Below are 21609 nucleotides of genomic sequence, written 5' to 3'. Positions count from 1 at the left end.
AATTTTAATTTAATATTAAAAAGTAAAAATATATATTCAAGTTTGATTGAAGTTTTTAATAAAATCTAATATTTTTAATATGAAAAAAATTATATAAAAAATTTTCTTACATATAATAATTATTCATATTATATAAAAATTAAATCATATTAATTTTTTTCATATTTTTTGTAATTATGTGGCAGCCCTAAAAATAAAATAATTTATTTAATATGTTTTATATATTTTTCACCCATAATATTAATTTTTCCATATTTTTTGTAACAATCCCAAAAATAATATAATTTTTTTTATTTGTATTTATATATTTTCACTCATCTTTTTTTGTAATCATTTTGCAGCCTGAAAAATATTCTTTTTCCAAATAAAAACAATTTAAATTTTTTAAGGTTTTTATAAAAGCTAATATTTGTAAAATGAAAAAATTTCTATAAAAAATGTTCTTACATATAATATCTTATATTATATTAAAGATATAATCATATTCATTTTTTCCAAATTTTTTGGAATTATGTGGTACCCTAAAAATAATAAATTTTTTTTATTTGGATTTATACTCTTTTTACCCATATTTATTGTTATATGGCATTCCTAAAAATATTACTTAAACAAACTTAATATTATATTAAAATTAAAAAAAAAAATTTTAATTCAAGTTTGATTGAAATTTTTAATATGAGCTTATAGCAGCAACATGAAAAAATTTCTATAAAAATATTCTTATAATATTTTATACTACTATATTTAACTTCTCTTTTTTGTAACAAAAATAATATAATTTTTATGTTTTTTATTATATTTATTGTTTTTCAATGCTAGAATAAAAAAGGATATGTATTTTTTTTTTCGTAATAGACGACTTATTTCGAAATAATAATTTATATTCAAAATAAAATATTTAGTTTTTAAATTTATAGCGTTGCTATCGAATTATAAAAAAATATTAACTTTTATTTGGAAAAAAAGATTAAATGCTTTTTCCTCAAAAAAATTTTTGATCTAAATTTTTTTTTTTCATGAAAATTTTTCCCACAATTGTTTCACATAATTTTATTTAAATTTTCAGTGCTTAAACATGTAACAGTGTTTTTGCTCATATACAAACATACCCATTGAGTAGCATAAATAAAACTGCCAGAAAGAAACTTACCATCAATTAAACATATAAACATTCATATATATATACATATATATATATATATATCTTTAAGTCAAATGATGGACTTATCTGCAATAACAGTACCTTCTATAAAATACACACATATCCCTAAGGACCATTTTGTAAAATACAAATCGAGTCATTGTACTTGCAGTACGTCAGAAAAAAAGACAGACTGGAAGCACAAAATCATCAGCTGCAAACATAAGAGAAAATGAAAAACCCAAAAAAATTTAAAAAAACGAACAAAACAACAGAGAACAAAAATTGAACGACATTCGGTAATTGAGAAAAGGAACAACTTTGTAAATTGCAAAATAAAATTGGCAACAGCTGTTGCTGCTACAATGTCATGCAGAAAAATAAATTGTATACATATTCAGGCATAAAGATACATGTATAAAATAAGCTTGTAGGAAATTGATGGACATCTAAAATCAACAGAATTATTTTTCATATAATAATGGTAATATTCTAGAAATTTTTTTTTCAATATTAATTATTAATTAATTTTATACACAATTAATATAAACATTTTATTTGTCTAAAAATATTCGTTTACTTCTTAGTCCTAAATGTTAATGCATATTTTTATGCATAGCCTTGTTTTACCAAAATTTTCAATAAAGACTAGTTTAAAGAATCTACAAATATTTTCGATCGTGCTAAAATACCCATTTCGCTATATGCACTTTTCTGATTCCAGTTGAAATCACGTATTATTTTTACAACTAGTTTAGATTAGGTGGCTTTCTGACTAGTTCAGTTTTGCTCTATAAACAACCAGTTTGGAAATACTTTAAATTGAAAAATTAAAATTAATCTATTGACATTAAACGCTTGTATCCGCTCCTTAACTTCGGTGCTAACTAAATTCAAAAAGTTCTTTGTGCACAATCCCCGAAATTTGTGATTTCGTTAATAAAAAATGGTTAACAGTGTAATAAAACCACTTTTCGCATAACATTTTAATACCGATATTGAAGAAATTAACCGGTATAATCACCTCCGATCTCTGTAAAATGAATAGTAGTTTATTGTCGTTTTTTATTTAATTTTTACCAATCAAAGTTCCTATATTTAAGCTCTTATTAAAATTTCTGGCTAACTTGATACCAATTATTTGGAAAAGTCCATACCATATATATCAAAAAGGTTGATTATATTAAAATAATCACACTCTAACTAGTCGAGATTTCCCCCATTCGCAACTAGCTCAACAAAACTGTGGACGGCAATGAACTGTAGAGCTAGTCCTATTATATAGAAATTTATGTATTTAGTGATGCATAACTGTTTTCTAATGAGAATGTATCTAATAATACATAATTTTTTTAATCATTTGGCATCTCTAAAAATATTCTCCAAATACAAAAAAATTCACCATCATTTTAAAATAAAATTATCTAATTTCAAAATAGCCATTCTAATTTTAAAATTTTGTTTCATTAATTTTAATATTTTTAGGGTTGCCATGTAATTATAGTATTATTATTTATTATTTTCCACTTCTTTTTATTTAGTTTTAAAATATAATCTAATATAGTAATATAATCTTTTATCAACCAAAATTAATATTACAAAGCCAAACAAATTAAAACATACAAATTTTTAAATCAAATTTTCAATAGCAAAAATTTAATTACAAACTTAAGTGAATGGTATTTGCATTAGACGATGATTTTTTTTTCGAAACTAGTAATAAAATAACCAAATTCACAACATCTATAACTAGTTGGGCATTATTAGTTAGACCATTTTAAATTATTTTACTGCAAAACATACCGCTAATAATGCATACATGCATACTCAATTATCACGATTTTTTCCAACAGGGACGTCATCAACAATTTCGCAATACAAGCAGTAGAGTGGAAAATTGAAAGCAGCATGCACTTACACACACACACCAACGCCATCATTTGTACCAGTTTTTTCATAAAATTTCACATACATTCTCACACTGCTAACGGTATACTTTGTGCTTAAGGCGATCGCTTAAATCACTTGCCTTACTTGTGTTTGCAGCAAAGCCTGTTAGCTTTGCGCTTCACTGCTTCTGGTCAATTCCCGGTTGACAGTTTAGACTTGGCTTTGGCTTTACTGGCGCTGAAGCAACGGAGTTTATTGCGACTTTAAAGACCGTAAATAATCAGTGGAGATTATCAAATGGAGATAAAGCCTTTTTCTTTTTTTTTTTTGAGTTGCGGGGAAGAAAATTTAGCAATAAAGTCTGGAGCACCAAACCGTTTGGAATCTGACACCGTATATATATAATTATATATATTTTTAATAATATAAAATATATATTTTGATTTTCTGACTTTTGTGTTCCATTGTATTTAAAAAACAAGAAAAAACATTAACTTTGACTGCGCTGATACCATAATACCCATCACAAGTATATGTCTTGTAACATAAAAGGATATAAAAATATCTTAATCTTGATTTTGAACGGTCAATTTGTATTTCAGCTATATGCTATAGTAGTCCGAGCTGAACAATTTCTTCGAAGATTGTACAGTTGTCTTCGAAAATAATCTGTTCTAAATTTCGTGAACATGTATCGTCAATTAAAAAAGTTTTCCTTACAAGAACTTGACTTTGATAGTTCAGTTTATATGATAAATATATGCTATAGTGGCTCGTCAAGCTGATAATTTATGTATATACTTTATAGGGTATCCGACGCTTCTCATTGGGTGTTACAAACATTTTGGCAAACTCAGTATACCCTGTTCAGAGTATGAAAAAAGTCTATTTGATCCACGTTTTGTTATTCCAAAAATGGAACTTTTCTCTGCTTTGGTCCTAGAAAATTTTTTAGGCTCCTTAACGATGATTTAGGTGAATTTTCCTGGGTTAAGTCGCAGTGCAGATCCTCACTTTAAAGGTAAAGCAGGATCCCACTTGGTCAGCAATAAGCGGTGGGCCTTTATGAATTCCCAAAACTCATAGATATGGGCCTTTATAGATCGACGAAGCATTTTCAGCCTACCCCAAATTTGATCAGGCGGCTAATATCACCCTAATCACTTTGCCAGGTTCGCCGAAGGCACGACTACAGAATTGTTTCAAACTCAAACTCAAAACTGAACAGTTGAGGAGAAAGCACCTTGGTCATTCCACTGTGTCATACAGCTTTTAGCTACTTCCATACAGCTTTGGCAATTTGCGGCTTTCATGGGTACCCCTTCGCAGTTTATCTGAAAGCTGCTTTTCTTCTCTCAGATTAATTAATGGCAGTTTTGAAAACTACCCGAGAGTCTGATTTCCAAAATAAAATAATATGCTTCCTCTTCTTGATTACAACTTTTGATCGGGCCACAAATAGGAAGTCAGTTCTCTGCTAGTCGAGTTGGTTCTACTTCGAAAAGACAGTTATGCTCTTATTCTTCTATTGTTGGTCTTGCCAAAGCAAATGTGTCCATTTACCTTTATTATTGTTTGTACCAGCATATATTCAGTCCCTTCATAGTTGAATAAAGATAAGTACATGGAAGTTATTTATGGCACAGGTACCTTGGTAGAGTCTTAATTATTATCAGAACTAAGCGCTTGTTGGCATAAAGTTTCTTCCCAGCTGTCTATCTTTAGTCAAATTAAGATTGAAACTTCTCGGTAGTCACATTCCCGGCATTGTTAGCGAAGTGGCTTTTAACTCTTCAGAGTTAAAAATGAATACCGGCGGATTCTAGTGTGTTGTAGACATATACCTGTTTAAAACACTGCCACAGCTTATCTAATTATTACAAATAGACAACGAACATATTACCGGAATTAAAATAAATTGTTTTTCTCCCAAAACGAATATAATTACATTTGCGTCGGAATTAAATATGCTCTTGCCAACTTCTATGCTGTACATGCTCTATATTGCTTCCCCATTGGTTGCACTTGCGAACTAATTAAGGCTAATGGGAGTGCATATGTGTGCAGGAGTATCACCTGCGGAACAGTGTTGTCATATTCCAAGCGCATGACCGCTGGCTGGTTGCGCAAACATTTTTAAATAGCTTAATGCTAATGAGATAAAATGCATATGCAAGGTAGAGGATAATCAGAAAATATGCGATGGGTGAGAAGCGCTGGAATAAGCGTGTTAAGACAGCGAGTGCAAATCGTTTAAGCATAAAGCGGGTGCGAAGGCGGTTTCTTTAACATAGAGAGTGGCTATAATGAAAATAATGGTGCTTACGGTGACCGGTTTGCTAATCAGATTTCAGATATTATAAGAAATGTGTACACTAATTAAAAAAAAAATAAAACTGGGACTTAAGTAACTAGTTCAATATTGTTTTCCAGTAACTAGTTTAGCACTTGTTATAAACTCTAAAATAAAAATTAAAAATATTTATTATTAACTAAGTTAATTTTGGAAACTTTATTTAACTACAAACTGTGCCGAAAGTAACTAGTGAGAAATTAACTAATCCTCAAGTAACTAGTTCAAGAATTTCAGGCGATTATAAATAAAAGTTTCAACATTTAAGGAAGCTTCTTTGTGCTGGCTCTAAGCAGCTTATTTAAGGCAATAAAATGGTAAACTAGGAAACTCATAAATAAAGTACATCAATAAGTATGAGACACCCCACCCTTCATGAGTTTCACTAGAACTATTTTGCTGCCTAACTAATAGAGTTTTCTTCAAGCTCACACTAAATTCGAGTAATTTTGAACAACTAAAATATGTTTTTCACCGCTGCGAGGACTACTACACAAAATAAACCAAAAAAAAAAATTAATTTCAAAAATCGTCTAGTTCAAAAGTAAGTAGTTTCGAGATTGTACAAGTATAAAAAAAAATTGTATGAGTAATGAGTATTAAAAAAATATCTTTTATCGTTTTGGGCTAGTTCAAAAGAAAGCGGTTTTGGGGTTAGTATAAGCTTACCAATAAACCAAAGTTCAAAAAAATTCAGCAGCAATCATTTTTTTCCGACAGGGTAACTATGTATACAACAGTCGCGTGCCATTTGTGTCTAACAAAATTAATTACTTGAAAATCTTTTAACTGCACTTTGGCCACAAAATATACAATGTGGCTGCACGCGAAAAAAAACGCAAAGTGCAGGGACAAAAGCCAACAAAGAGGAGAAAGAGAGTTCGTAAGAGCAAAAAGCAGAGTAATGACATTTATAAACAAGGCAACCACACTAAAGCGCATTAAAACCACAGTGCAGATACGTGAAGATTTTATTAACTTTTTTGTATATAAAAAAAAAAACCTAAATTAAAAAACAAAAAACATTTTACAAATCTCTATTTCAACCACAAATTTTAAATATATGTATGGTTCTTCTTAACATTTCAGCTCTGCTATGGTGCCTCGAGTCCGGCACTCTCGGATCGCAGTCGCTTTCCAACACTTTTTCGCACACATCCCTCCGCAACGGTACACAATCCGACACGTATAAAATTAATGAAAAAATTCGGTTGGTCACGTGTGGCCATACTGCAGCAGGCCGAGGAGGTCTTCATATCGGTGAGTATAATGAAATGGCAGTCATTACGCTAGATAGCTATCTGTAGCATTTATTTCAAGGAGAAATAGAGATAGAGCGAGAGAGTGAGAGCGAACGAATGAGTGAGCGCAATATCAAAAACGTAAAGTAATATATTTGTATGTATGTGTGTGTATGTGTACACATTTTGCTCTATGCAATGAGTACTTAAAATGCCAAAGGTGAATGCAGTAGCAGCCACAAAATGAATTAATAAATAAGTGAGCTCAGAAGTGTGGCAAAAAAGGCAATTGCTGCCAAGGCACTTCAACTTTAATTATATAAATGCACACAGACATCAACATGCATTTTAATTTATTTATTTGTGTGTTTGTTTGTATCAGAGATTTGGTAAAAGCTTTTCCTGTCACCGAAATTCTTCTATGCGCCGCAATGTATGCTAGTGTTTTCAATGCCGGCAAAATTTTACGTATACGCCCTGTACATTCTACTGGAGATTTTCAATTTAAATCAACTTGCGCTCACATTAATTATTTGAATTTAGTACTTTAATAGCAAATGAACTGTGCACAAATATGCAATTTATGGCAACTTAAGTGACATAAATTGTTCAGAGTTATTTGCTGCCTAATAATTATGAGCAGTTTGACAGTTTTACACAAGCACAATAACAAAGTGTCTTCATAATTTGGGCTATAGAGCAAATAAATTGGCTAAATTAATATGTTTAACATTGACACGTGGAAACTTAATTGAAAATTCGGAGCGAAGGTGGAAGTACCTGAGATTTAAGGAAAGATTATCACAGAAAAATAACAAAAATAAATTATAATTGAAATTCAAACTCAAACTCAAATTCAAATGAATACTATTATTAAAATTAAAATTAAAATTAAAATTAAAATTAAAATTAAAATTAAATTAAAATTAAAATTAAAATTATATTAAAATTAAAATTAAAATTAAATTAAAATTGAAATTAATATTAAACTTAAAATTAAATTTAAAATTAATATTAAAATTAAAATTAAAATTAAAATTAAATTTAAAATTAATATTAAAATTAAAATTAAAATTAAAATTAAAATTAAAATTAAAATTAAAATTAAAATTAAAATTAAAATTAAAATTAAAATTAAAATTAAAATTAAAATTAAAATTAAAATTAAAATTAAAATTAAAATTAAAATTAAAATTAAAATTAAAATTAAAATTAAAATTAAAATTACAATTACAATTAAAATTAAAATTACAAATAAAATTAAAATTACAAATAAATTTAAATTTAAAATTATACTTTATACGGAATAATTTTACTTTTTAATCAAAATATTCACCTTTATTTCACTTATAATGAATTAATAAAATTAGTACAATGCGTAAGTAGAAAAATTTCTTGGCTATTTTTTTGCCAAATAACTAACTTTATTTAAACTAAAAATTGAATTATTAAAATTTTATAACAACTTAATTCCGATCACAACTAATTAACATGGCAACACTGTTTAAATACAATAAAATTATTTCTGAAAAAAATTCCAAATATTTGGCAGATATTTTTTTTTACAGTTAAGTGTGTATAAATAAAATATATCTATTTCAAAAAATGTCATGGCATTACCTCTTGAAAAATATTATATTAATAAATAATATTAATAAATAAATGAAAAGTTTGTTTATCTCCCATATTGCTTTCAAGGTGTTTAGGTTAGGTTAAGAGATCAAACTTAACAAGTATTTCACTAGGACAGCTCAGAAGGATTCCGCTATGACAGACACCCAAACGAGTGGTATGATAAAGTAGCTTGATGCTATTTTTAGTGAGAACATACACTCCTTGACTAGCTCACAGCTTATTGGAATGAGCTCTTACCTTTCTGAAAAAGCCTGCACTTCGTAGCAGTATGTCTACCCCCCCCTTTAATAGCAGCTACTTTAGCCTGAAAAAATACTGCAGTAGTGCGGTAGTATAAAGCTCAGATTTATGGAGAGCTACTTACAGAAAACTCCCACTCCTACCTTCCTACCTAGCTTCGATCCATCCGTGATCACGGCATTTCTCCAGCGTCTCCTCCTCAACCACATATCCCTCGTCGGTATGTGAGCTCAAGGCGTATTTAAACTAATTTTTTGATAATCTAATGATATGGCAACTGTAGCTAAAAAAAGAAAATTTATGAAAACGTATTGATTAATAAAATGTATATATAAATAAACAAAAGGAAATGTTTTGGGGCTTTGAATTTCGCTCCTACAATCATTTCCAGCTAGTACTAAAACTAAGTAATAAAACAAAATACGCACGACACATTCCAAGAATATTGCGTGTATACAAAATTTTTCAACCAAAAATACTAACAAACTACGAGATAGCACACATAGTATGCAATAATCAAAGATCAATTGCATCGCACAGCAACAAAATTTGAACTGTAATAGCAGACAGCCAATTTCCAAAGGCCCCAACAACTGGTTACGTCTAATCATTCGCTGCTTTATGCCTTGCGCCTTTTAAATTTCAATCAAAGACAAGTCAACGCCAAACCAACACTTTAACGCCACTCAACTCAACTGAACTGAACTCATTCATAGCCGACAATTATAAGCCATCAACAGCAGCATTAACGAGAAGGCCGAATACATAGGCGCGCTGAGCTGGAGCGTGTATCAAAAACTAGCGTCATCGCCACTTGGGGCAACAACAACACCAAAGCCTTATTAGTGAAGTGTAAGGTCCGAAAGGCGCTCAACAGCTCGCAATTCGTAGCAAAAATAGTGAATTTTATACGCACATACAAACAAACAAACATATGTAGTTGTATTGTGTGTGGATGTGTTAATATGTAGTTGTGTGTGTGTCCGGCACACTATTGTATAGACATTGAGCACTTCGAATGTGTGTGCAACTAACTGTACTACGCATCAATGCTCTTGACCTTTTGTTTAATGCTATTAGCTTACATGTTGTTGCCGTTGTTGTTGTTGACACTATTGTGGCCGCTTTGCTGTTCATTATATCTACGCATCGCTAGTCATTTCCAATGACTTGGCTGCCAGCTATATTTCCTTTGCCATAATTGCCAGTTGTTGTTGGGCATGTTACATGTGCATGTTCCTGCTTGATAACATAGCTCGGCTTAATTACCAAATTTTCTAGACAGACGATTGCACAAACGGAAGAAGGATGTGGAAAACAGCAGCACTCATGTGTGCCTAAACACATGCATACATATACAAGTGCAGCACTCATGTGTGCCTATATATATACATATCTACATAGTGTATGGGTGTGCGAGTTCATACTTGATGCAAAGCACACAAGCACTGAAAATTAAAAAAAAAAACGAAATGTATATAAATAGCTCACGTATGACTTCATTAATTTGGGAAGTTGCCACCTGTTTAAATATCGTAATATAAAGAATTTAGATAGTTAAAGTGAAAATTACAACATATATATGTCAGTGCCTAAATTTTTAGGTCTAAAATGGATTAAAATCGAAAATATTAGTGGGCAGGGTTGCCACCTGTGTAAAATTTTATATCAATTTAATTGTTATGAGTATCAAATTAAAGATCTTTGAGACTGTTTATTTTTGAAGATATTTCTGAACAGTGTTGCCATCGCTTTAAATTATTTATTTTAATAATTTTTGTTAAAGTAATAAATTAATTCATGAGATAAGCTAATTTTTGCTATAAATGAATGAATTTTTAATATGCAAAATTTTTCTGGCGAGAGTTGTCACCTGTTTGACAATTTTAATTAACTTTAATTAGGAAGGGTATCAAATGAAAACGCTGCTGAAAATTTTAATTTAAAAAAGTTTATAAAATTATTACATACTAAAAAAAAATATTTGAGCAGGGTTGCCAATGTTTTGAAAGAACTTATTCCGTACAATTAACAAAATGTATAAAATATTAACAAAAAGCTCAAAACTAAACTGTCTTATAGAAAGCTACTGCTTAAGAAGAGTAGACATGCGAAATGAACTCTAGTAACACAAAAAGTTACTTGAAAAGTCTCGGATTAAAAAATGTATTCAACAAGGGTAACACCTATCTATATGGTTGAAACAAAATATACACTTTGATAAGCTTTTCCACAGTTTTATAGATATCATCCTGAAATTTTGTACACATCCTTTTTGCCTCAAGAGATAACTCATTCGTCGGAACTACCCATATCGGACCACTATAGTATATAGCTGTCATACAAAGTGAGCAGTCAAAATCAAGTCCTTATACGGAAAACTTCTTTATTCGACCAGATAGCTTCAGCAAGTTTGACATTCGGACAAACTTATTCAGATCGGACAACTATAGCATATAGCTGCCATAGAAACTGAGCGCTCTAAATCAAAATAAAAATCTTTTTTTACCATTTTATGCCATAAGACATGCACCTGTGAGGAGTATTATAGTTTTGGTGCAGCGAATTTTCACTTGTTTTTAATATTATAAATAAAAGTTATTGCAGCAATCGCGCTTGTACCACCTTTTTTATGGGTTCACATGCTTTATTACACACACCACCGCAACTTCACCACAAAAATTTCACCATCATTTCTTTTGATTGGCAAAACTGACATCGAAGCAAGACGCCAGCTGTCTACCCGCCGCATAAGGTCCGTCACACACATAAGCTGAGTAGAGACCCTTGTGTCAATTGGTTTTGCACTGCGGAAAGGCATATCGTTCACTCACTAAGGTTTCACAAGGCAATCAACTGCTTGCCGCGTCAGCTGTCACCTCACAACGCGTGTCTTTTTCCTTTCTTTTACTCTCGTTTTTGGCCGCAAAAGTCAACGTTTTCACTAATTGAATTTTTCGCTAAGATATTATTTGTTGTTGCTGTTATTACAGCTGCTGTTGATTGGCAAGCCAAGTGTGTGCTGGCAGGACCTTTAAGCTATCATCTTGTTGGCGGTATTTATGAGAGGTGACTGGGTGGTTAGCACCAGTTAGTTACGCTGACTTTACGTTCCACGACAGACGCTGCTTCTTCTTCTTCCGTCTTCTTCGCGCTGTCTTTTCGCTGACATCAAGTGGCCAGTTAGGTTTTTGTCAAGAATTTCAATGAAAAACTATTTCCACTGACTGCGCGACATATTAATTCAGCGTGCTCTTACTATTACCACGCCCTCTCCAGCCTTTTTTCTTATTTTTCTAGCGTTCTACGCTTTGACTTTATCACCCATTCTTTTAGTTTACCTTTCGTGTCACCATTCAAACACAACTTTTGACTTATAATTTATGGCATTTCATAAGCGGCAAAGCAAAAAAAGGCATTGTGGGTCGTCGCACACACACACACACTCACATACATAAATATGAATATATGTGTGCGTGCGTGTGCGTGAAATGCATTTGCACTTAATTCTGCTTAATCGTTCCACTTCGTTTACTTATTCGTTGAAAGTTTGTTCGTTATCAGCGTTTTCCTCATTTCCTTTGATCATTCATTTGCCAGTAAAACGGTTAAATGTTAGCATGACACACACCAACACACTGGGATGCATACATACAAATGCGCCATTATACATTTACCTCTGTAATACTTAAGCATGTGTGCTTCTGTCGCCGGCGCTGGAAATTGAAAATATTAAATTAATGTCAAGTATACGCCATGTCATCGACTTCCGCCTAAGTAGTTGACTGCTGTTGGTTATTAGCGTGTGCTTATGGCAGGTAACTTTGCTGCATAAATTACATAATTTGATTTTCACTATTTTCCGGTATTTTACGGGTGTTTCTGTCAGTTAAAATTATTTATTGAACTACGTGGAGAGTTATAATGAAGAAATATTGAAGGAAAATTGCTAAATGCTTTGGAATAATAAGTTTATGAAATTGGCTGACTAGGCAAATGTTGATTAGCTTAATAATTAAAAATTTCCTTTTTAGCAAAATAGTTAGTTCAATAACCTTTTTGAAGCAAATTTCAAGTATATGCGTAATTTGAAATTTTAAAAAATCTGGCAACCTTATCACTTTTTTACCAAAAAAAATAACGCACACATTGTTGGAAAGTGTGTCGTTATTATTAAATTTTTTGTATTACGTTTATTTATGCTAGTTATAACTTTGGTCATAGATGGCAACTCCTGCGATCTATAGTAAAACTAATGTAATATCTAAATGTATACAGCAAATATTTTTATACTGATATATAAATACATATGTAGATATATTTCCACACTATGATCAAAATAAGAGAACAAAGTTTATTTACCTAAATTTTGTTCTTGATATAGGTGGCAACTTGTTTTCAGATGCTTTGCTTTGAAACATATTATACTAAGACTCAATATAACTAAACAGAACTTTCAAAAGCACACTTAATTTATATCTCATTTAAACCAAGTTGGCAACTCTATTCATTAAAACTATAAAAATTCACCCATTTTTATATATCAAAAATTTGACAATGTTAAGCCACATCAGTTATACAGCTTAAAACTTCACACAAATATTTTAACATATTTTTCTCAGTTTATCATTCAAACATTTTTTCAATTTATGGCAACTTTGCTTAATAAAAGATGGAGAAATTTTTCACTTTTTTGCAAACATTAAACTGCTGCTAATATTTACATACTATGTACCTATGTCATTATTTTCTTTTGTAATTGAAAAATAATATTTCATAATGATTTTAAATTTGTCAACACTGTCAATACAAAATATATAATAATTTTTTAAACTTTTTTCTTATAAACTATGTCTGAGAAATTCCAACATATTTTAGTTTTCATAGTAAAAGCATATACACAATTCTAAAATTGGCAACCTTAACTTAAAACTTGGCAACTCTTTTCTACAAAAACATTATGTCAGCCGCTTATTATGAAATCGCAAATGTGTATTAAATTTATTATGCTTTTCCTTACGACGTCTTTTTTAAGTATGTGTTAAAAAGGTGGCAACTCTACTCAGTAACAGTTTTTTATATAATTTTTTAATGGCTTCCTAGTAGAATTTTCTTAATAAAATAAAATGACTTTCGGTTAAATTCATAAATTTGTCAACCATATAAAATATGCGAACCAGAAGTTAAAATATTATTCGCTCACTTGGATTTATTGTTATTTGTATAATATTATTCGGAGATATATTTTTGATAATTTGTTAACATTTTTTTAGTAATTTGGCTTCCGTAAACTCATTTTCAAATTCTCAAAAAAAAAAAGATTTGAAAAAAAACTTGATCAATGTGGCAACCCTATTTCCGAAAATTTTATGTTTATATGTATGTATTATATGTTAAGGAAAAACAAGTGAACTAAAAATATTTGTAGCCATCTAGAGTTGCTTGCTGTTCAAAAAAATATGGTAACTCTGAACAACAACTTAAACTTCAAATACTCATTAGCGTGGTAGTTTTTAGGTATTTTTGTACATTAAGTTGACAACGCTATCTTCGATTACTTTATAGATATGTTGGTTTGTCGACATAAATTATCATATAATGTGTCGGACCTCTGTTGCAGCTTAATAAGACCCGTTCATTGAGCTCTTTCTGCTATTCAGTTAGACTTGCTACTCAAAATAGAAAATTCAAACTAATCGCTTTTGCATTCAATTGAGCGTTCTTTATTTGGCTAAACAGAGATAAATCTCTACAAATGGGCTTAACCGTTGCAAAAATACAGTCTCAACTAAAATGTTAGCCAATGAAAAAGTAGAATGGGCAAAGTGTGTAGGAGCCACATGTTATCCCAGCAAAAGCTCTAAATTGGTAGAGACCTAAAATTGTTGTTGTAGTTTATTATCTCATCAAAGGCAATACGCACACTCATAGAAAATAGCAATTCAGCTGCACAGATGATTATGCAAACAGCTTAACAATGCGGCAGGTGCGTTTGCTGCAGTTCCGGCATGACATACCAATGCTGCAACAACAATAACAAAGGAGAGTATGCAAAACAAACGCTTACGAGCTTACGAAATGTTTAAGTTTTCAGCTAGAAAATCAACTGCAGCTGGGAAAAATTGCAAAATTGGTTTTCATTGCCGAATTCGTTGCTATGCTGGATTGAAAAATTTGGAACAATGCTTACAATAACAAGAAAAAATGTCAAAAGCAAATATGGTTTCACGACTTTGTTGCATGCATTAATTTGCATTTCGAGCTTTGCAAAACTTTCCAATTCCAAGCAAGCGGTACTAAATTTTTGACACATCTGTCAATAATTTGGTTTTTGTTGTTATTGTTTGATTTATAACTTAATCGCACAAACGCTTAGCGCTGAAAATGAAATTTTTTTTTTGTTTTTTGCAATAGATGCGCCTCAACATAAATTTGCGGCAAAGTTACCTTGATGGGCTATTGAAATGCTTTTCAAAGCTGGCTGCTTGCGGCTTGCAGTGAAAGGTCAAAATTATTAGTGAAAAGCAACGGCATTTCCTTTCTTTAAATGCAGCGCTCAGCCGTTAATTTGTGTGCAGCTATTAATTTGCCACAAGTTGCAAGTTGCAATGGCGCAGCTGCCTGCAGAAATGCAATCAAAGTTTTGCTTTTAGCTATTTCTATGGGCAAAAGTTTGCACTTATTACAAGTCAGCGGGAAATTATGAATGGATTCATGAAATTTACTTTAGATGGCATGAGAAGCAATTAGTTCAGTACAAAAACATTCCATTATATTGTAGAGGTGTAATATATAAAAAGCAAGGAAATTAGAAAACGAAAAATGTAAAGAAGAAACAGTCAAGATTAAGGATTGGAGATTAAAAGCAGGAACAAGTCATTATAACATAGGCAAGCAACCACAATGCTCGATTTCCATTCTGTTAGCTCTGGACTAGATTCTGTAAAAGCTCTTTTGCTCCCTTACTGGTTGGTAGAACTACTACGGATTATTGGATAGAGACTAAAAGGTAGAAAAGTGAGCGATATACAGAGAATCTCAAATCTCTTAAGGTGAAAAAAATATTGAAACAAGAAAAAAGTTAGTATTGCCCTGATTAATACCCTGTATAGGTGCATTTTTTATTCCGTACAGGATAATAAAAAAATATGTATCTTGATTTTGATTCAACAATTTAGAGAACCGAATTGAACAATATATTTGGAGCTTGAAACATTGTCTTGCACAATTATTCATGCGAAATTTCGTGAAGATAATTTCTTAAACAAAAAAAGTTTTTTCAAAAGGAATAAATTTTAATCGGTCATTTTGTCTGGCAGCTATATGCTATAGTAGCACCGACCAGCACCATGAGGAGAAGTGGACGTGTGCTAAATTTTAGATAGATATCTCAACAACCAAGAGACTAGTTCTCGTATATAAAACCGCTAGGCCAAATGGACATGACTAAATGGAATAAGCTTGTTATGCTGATCATTATAGGATTCTCGCTTTCCTTCTAGGTGTTACAAACTTCATGCCATTTTTATGAGACCCTTTTCAGGGTATAAATAGGGACTTAGTATATGAAGCTAGACACTAGAAAAATACTAACAATCAACGTTTCCTGCTTTTTATCAGCCCAAGGACGGTGAACTTAACACCATTTTCAGCTAATACATTATCGAAAAAAAACTACTAGACATTAGATGCAAAATAAAAGGTTCTCTAAAGAGAATTAGAGACTTAATTATATAAAGGTGGAAGCAAAATACAAAAGACTTCAAATATAACACAAAACAGCAGATGATAGAGGTGGAAAACCGTCAACTAGCAATATATAGACTAGAGTATATTGATAAAACTATGAGAAAGAAAACGAGGGCGGCTGTAGAGGATATAAACTAAAGCTTTATGCCTTAATTGCCGAAAGCTTGCAAATCCAGTATCATCCTAAATGTAGGCAATGTTCAATTAGTCAATCCTCAAATAAAACAAACATTAAAAAAAATAGCATACAATTAGGCGCAATAGTTTATTGAAGATTAGTTTCAATGTAACGAAGATCATTACACAAAAATTTTAATTTTTTTTGACGCCAATGCAACGCAAGACTAGTGAAGTCTAGGTCTCTAATCCTTATCTTTAGCAACGCGCTACGATACGAGCACGGTTTGCCTTGCCACAGCGGTATTGCATAAAACTGCAAGGCTGATGAGATCGCTTGCACAGGTATTTCAGTCTCAATAACTGTCGAATGAGAACGGGTAGGGGCATCGTTGGCTTCTTGTGGTTCACTATTAGATTGATGGGCCACAGATCACCGCAGCAAGCGTTGATCAGTTACTAGGAGCTGTGCAGTCTTAAGGTCCTCTGCCCCAGAGTAAGTCAGAACAAGTCTAGTGAGCCATCTAACCTGATGTAACCTCTCTATACAAAGATCTATCAGTTCTTTCATGTAAGCAAAAATTGAAATTTGACCGGTCAAAACGATAAAAATGTTAGCTAATATTTAACTTAAAAGGATCTCTTTTAAGCGCCATCGGAAATCCCGCGTAGCTCGAAAAATATTTGAATTTATTTTTACGATGTGTGTATAGTATAAATATACCCTTAAAATTTCAAAACTATTGAAAAAGTAGTTATTTGTTTTTAATTCTCAAAATCGCTTATGTTTGGGCTGTCGCACTAGGTGTGACATTTAATATTACCAAATATTTTTAATTTGTTGGAAAAAAGCAGAGAGAATTTAAATAGAAATATTTTATGTGAGAGTGTTGCGACTGTATTTACTAAATTTTTAGAAATATAACAAAATAAAAATATTCGTTTACATTTTAAGTAAGATATTTATTAGCATAAATTTTTGAAGAAAAAAATTAAAATATTTTTGCTTTGCATTTCCGCGTTAAACTACTCAGACAGTTTTATTTCTATCTTTATTATAGACAACTCTAAAATGGTAAATATTCAACAAAATTTTCCAAATTTCCCTTCCAAAATACTAATTTATATTCTATTTTTATTTCGTCAATTTTTCGCCTACATTGAATATGCAAATCCGTTTAGCGAAAAGCATTATGAAAATATTCAATAATTTCGCTTGCATCCATACTGCACTTCCCCCGCAACAAGGCTAATGCATAATCATGCGTATTAAATGTATCGATCAATATTAATACATGATTTGATTATTTTGCATTTAATGCGAAAACATGTAAACAAATTTAAATCGCAAACACAAATAGTCGCTAGTCAGCATTTGGAGCAACACACACGCGGACAACAAACGTATTTTCATGCATGCATGCCATTTTCACATTTAGAAATTACGTATACGCAGCGTTGTGCCATACAGTGGAACCGCACACAGTTAACTGTATTAAAGTGAAAAACAAGAAAAGTTGGCAATTGCAAAATGTTTATTAAAATGTGCACAATAACAACAACAAAAATATGTTTTAATTTGAGCATATGTAAATGGATATAAGCACATAACAGTTAAATATTTGCATAAATGTTTCTGCGCGTGTGCGAGTGTGCAATATGTTCGAAATTTGCTTTTATTTACAAATAACGAAATGAATATTTAAATATGTACAAGTAAATTTTGTGTTATGATTGTTGACTTGTTGTTGCTTGTGTTTACGCTCCATAGTTTTGTTTTGCTTATATTTGCAGCATGCATTATTTTTGTTTCCAAATTTTGTGCAACAATATGGAATCAAATGCAAATAATTAATTGACAAATTTTACATGCAAATGTAAAATAATAACAATTATTTGGAAAAAAGCTTAGCTGAGAGAAATACATGAAAATTTAAAACGAAGAATGAAGCATATGTGTTGCGAAACAGTTAAAATAGCTTGATTAAAAGTAAAAGAAAACATTAAAGCTGTTGCTAAATAAGAGATCAACGCATCAAATAGCAAACAAATATATTTTCAAAGTCTCCAAATATTAAATTGAACGAGCCATGCAAGTATTTATAAATAACATATAAAACAGCTTAATTGAAAACTAAAAACAATAATTTTCAGAAACTCTTCAAAGTCTCCACAGCAGTGAAATTCTTATAATTTGCTTGCTATATTTCATAGTTGTAAACAAAACGGCTGAAAAATTAAAACTGTATATTTTAAAAGTCTCCAAACATTAATACCAACGAGTCGTGCGAGAATTTATAAATAATTTCTAACACAGCGTAATTGTTAACTAAAAATATATGTTTTCAAAAATTCTCCAAAGTCCGCGATTTAAAAACTTTAGAAATTATATGCAATACTTCACCGCATTTTTCAAAACATATATGTACTTATGTATATAGAACAGGTAAAACATTATTATATAATATAATAGTCTCCACTATTTTATAAAGCGTCTAAGCCTTTTTAAATTATAACAGACCGAAATTGTATTTCTTTCAATATTTCAGTCAATTGATACCAAATTATGTAAGTATGTACGTGTAATCGAAGCGTTTTATTCTCTCCACCAATGACAAATTTTCATTAGAATCATTTTATTATGGAAAAAAATGCGTCAAGCCAATCGCTTTATCTTTCATTTACTTAAAATATAAAAACCGTAAAATAACCCAAGTCTTAACAAAACAAAAAAAAATCCGGAAAATTTTTCATTAAAAATTTATCTAAGATCTACTTTTAATGTAATTCATAAAACGTCCGTGCTTACTATTGCATTAATATTTCCATACAAACATTAACAATACATAAGCAATATTTGTCCCACATTTCGTTTAGTTTTCACTATAACCATTTGATATTGTTTTTATAACTTTCAATTATACAGTTCGTTATTGTTTTCAGGCAATCGAATTGATTGCATTACGAGAACTGAAATAGCCATTCACCGTGTGAGCACACCTACATACATATGTATGTATGTATTTATATATGTATATACATATTTGGTATAACAGAGATTAACGTGCACGCGCATGGTTGCACACAAGCATAACTAGTTATAAACAAACATTAGTTCATACATTTTGTTATTTATTTTCAAAATTTATTCCAAATTTATTTTCAGTTTTAGTGAATCATAGAAACACTATCAGCTGCATTATACTATATGGACAGTGAAATTTGCATTTCTAAAATATGTCACTTGATTGTTTTTCAATTTGCGGTTGGACTGCTGATAAACGAGATAATGCATTGAAACTGTAAACTGCTTTTATTGGATAATTCAGTGGCATTAAAACTAATAGCTAACAAATTCGATTGATTATTTAGAAATACAGTAAAATAAAAAGATAGAGGAAGCTTAGCACATAAATGAAGATATGTCGTGTGTGTATAAGAGAGATTTAAAATAATAATACAAAAAGAGCTATGGGTATAAGAAAAATCTCTAAATGTCTTCTTTTTTTTTGTTTTGTGTTAACACAAACTTACACATGCGTAATTTTCAAATTTCATACAGAATGTTGCATTTACTAGCACGACGAAGGATTTTTGAAGTGTTTTTCGAAAGTCTCCAAAATCTCCACACCTTTAAATTCGCTATTTTTAGTATAAAAATAATGTGACAAAGTCAGAAATACACATACTTTACATTTTTAAAACTCTCCACATTTAAAATACGGCCATATGAGCAATTAAAAATCTCAATAGTATTAATTTATCTAGAAATTAAAGAAATATTTTGCAAAATAAATGTAACGAAGGTTTTTAAAAAACTCTCCAAAGTCTCCACTAAAAATATATACATATTTATTAATAAGCTTTGCTTTACTATCTAAGTTTATAATAAAAAATGCTTAACTTTACAACCAATCGTACAGCACTTATATTTATTCTTGAATATAATTGTCTGGTATACCTACATACCTATGTATGTATGTATATAGATGCGTGTTCAATTTGTGTATACAGCATACTTACATACATATATCTTTTATTTAACAATAAATGCCTTCATATACGACACAAATGAAACCACCGACGTGTAAGTAGCACAAACAGCAATGTAACTCAATTACTCAAAGAAGCAAACGGATCTCTGCAAATGTGCCACTGTTTTCATTTTGCATTTTATCTACATTTTGGTGAAAGACATTTGTGCCACGTTATGTGGTACTTGTGATAACATAAATGACAGCGGTGACAAACACAAATGCGCAAGGATAAACAACTGCCACACAGAGGTAAACACACATACAAACGCACATACTACTACATTCGAACTCTACATGTGCCGTGTTTTCTGAATTATGCGCATAGAAATGCTTCGAAATGCGCTGAAGACACAGTTTGTTTACTCCTTAAATAGCACGCAAAGATATTTTTATACTCTGTCAGCAAGTGTTACTTGTATTGCGTTTGTGTGCGTGTGTGTGTGTGATGAAATACATTTTCATCTTCCTCTATGTATTTGTGACTGAACATCTCAGCTGCGGCCAACTACACAACGCATATGCATTCTCGAAACAAGTTGCTGCAGCGGCAGAAGAGAAAGCAAGACAAGCCAGCTTGAATCGTGCACTGACAGGTAGACAGCAGGTAGAAAATGCAGCGAGGTGTGCTGCTGAAAGCATGAGATTGTCTGACAAATGTGGCGTCAGCTGCGCAAGTGCTCAGCTGCTGAGAGGTCATAGAGGCGGCAACTCGCCTGACTGCTCCTTTATTGGTGATGCGCTGGCGAAAGCTGTTTTTGGCTGGCAAAAGAGTGTGCATGTTGGGCGCATGGCAACGTTTGTTATACATGTCAACGGTTCTTCCTATGATAAGTGTCATGTGCGGCATGGCGTTGGAATGCAATCGGAGTGAAATTTTTGAGTCAAAGGAACGGAATACAGATTTACGATGGAAAGGTAAATTTACTGGAGCAAAAACATATTTTGAGAGTTTTACAAATTATTTTTAATAGGTCTACAAAGTCTCACCAAATAGAAAACTTTCTGAAAAATATTATTATTATTTAAAATATAAATTTTCTTATAGCAAAAATATATTTTCAGAGCTTTAAACATAATTTTCGAAAAGTCTACAAACTCTCTGCAAATAAAAAATATTTTGAGAAATAAACATATTTCCCTAATTTCAAGATCTTTTCACACTGCTCGTTAGTAAAAGTTGGATTTCCAAAAAGTCTCCACTACTAA

At 31.1% G+C, this 21609-nt stretch overlaps 1 protein-coding gene across 1 annotated transcript in view; it reads left to right on the top strand.

Moving 5' to 3' along the window:
- Positions 1-21609, top strand: part of GABA-B-R1 (gamma-aminobutyric acid type B receptor subunit 1) — a 338659-nt gene that overhangs the window by 230879 nt on the left and 86171 nt on the right. Inside the window, exon 4 of the mRNA XM_070107139.1 lies at positions 6474-6644. Coding sequence (XP_069963240.1) covers positions 6474-6644 — 171 coding nt within the window. The remainder of the gene's footprint in view (positions 1-6473; positions 6645-21609) is intronic.

This window comes from Bactrocera oleae, chromosome 3 (genome assembly GCF_042242935.1).
Source record: "Bactrocera oleae isolate idBacOlea1 chromosome 3, idBacOlea1, whole genome shotgun sequence".
Classification (NCBI taxonomy): Eukaryota; Metazoa; Arthropoda; class Insecta; order Diptera; family Tephritidae; genus Bactrocera; species Bactrocera oleae.
The sequence above is the reverse complement of the archived record's forward strand: the minus strand, read 5'-3'. Positions and strand labels throughout refer to the sequence as shown.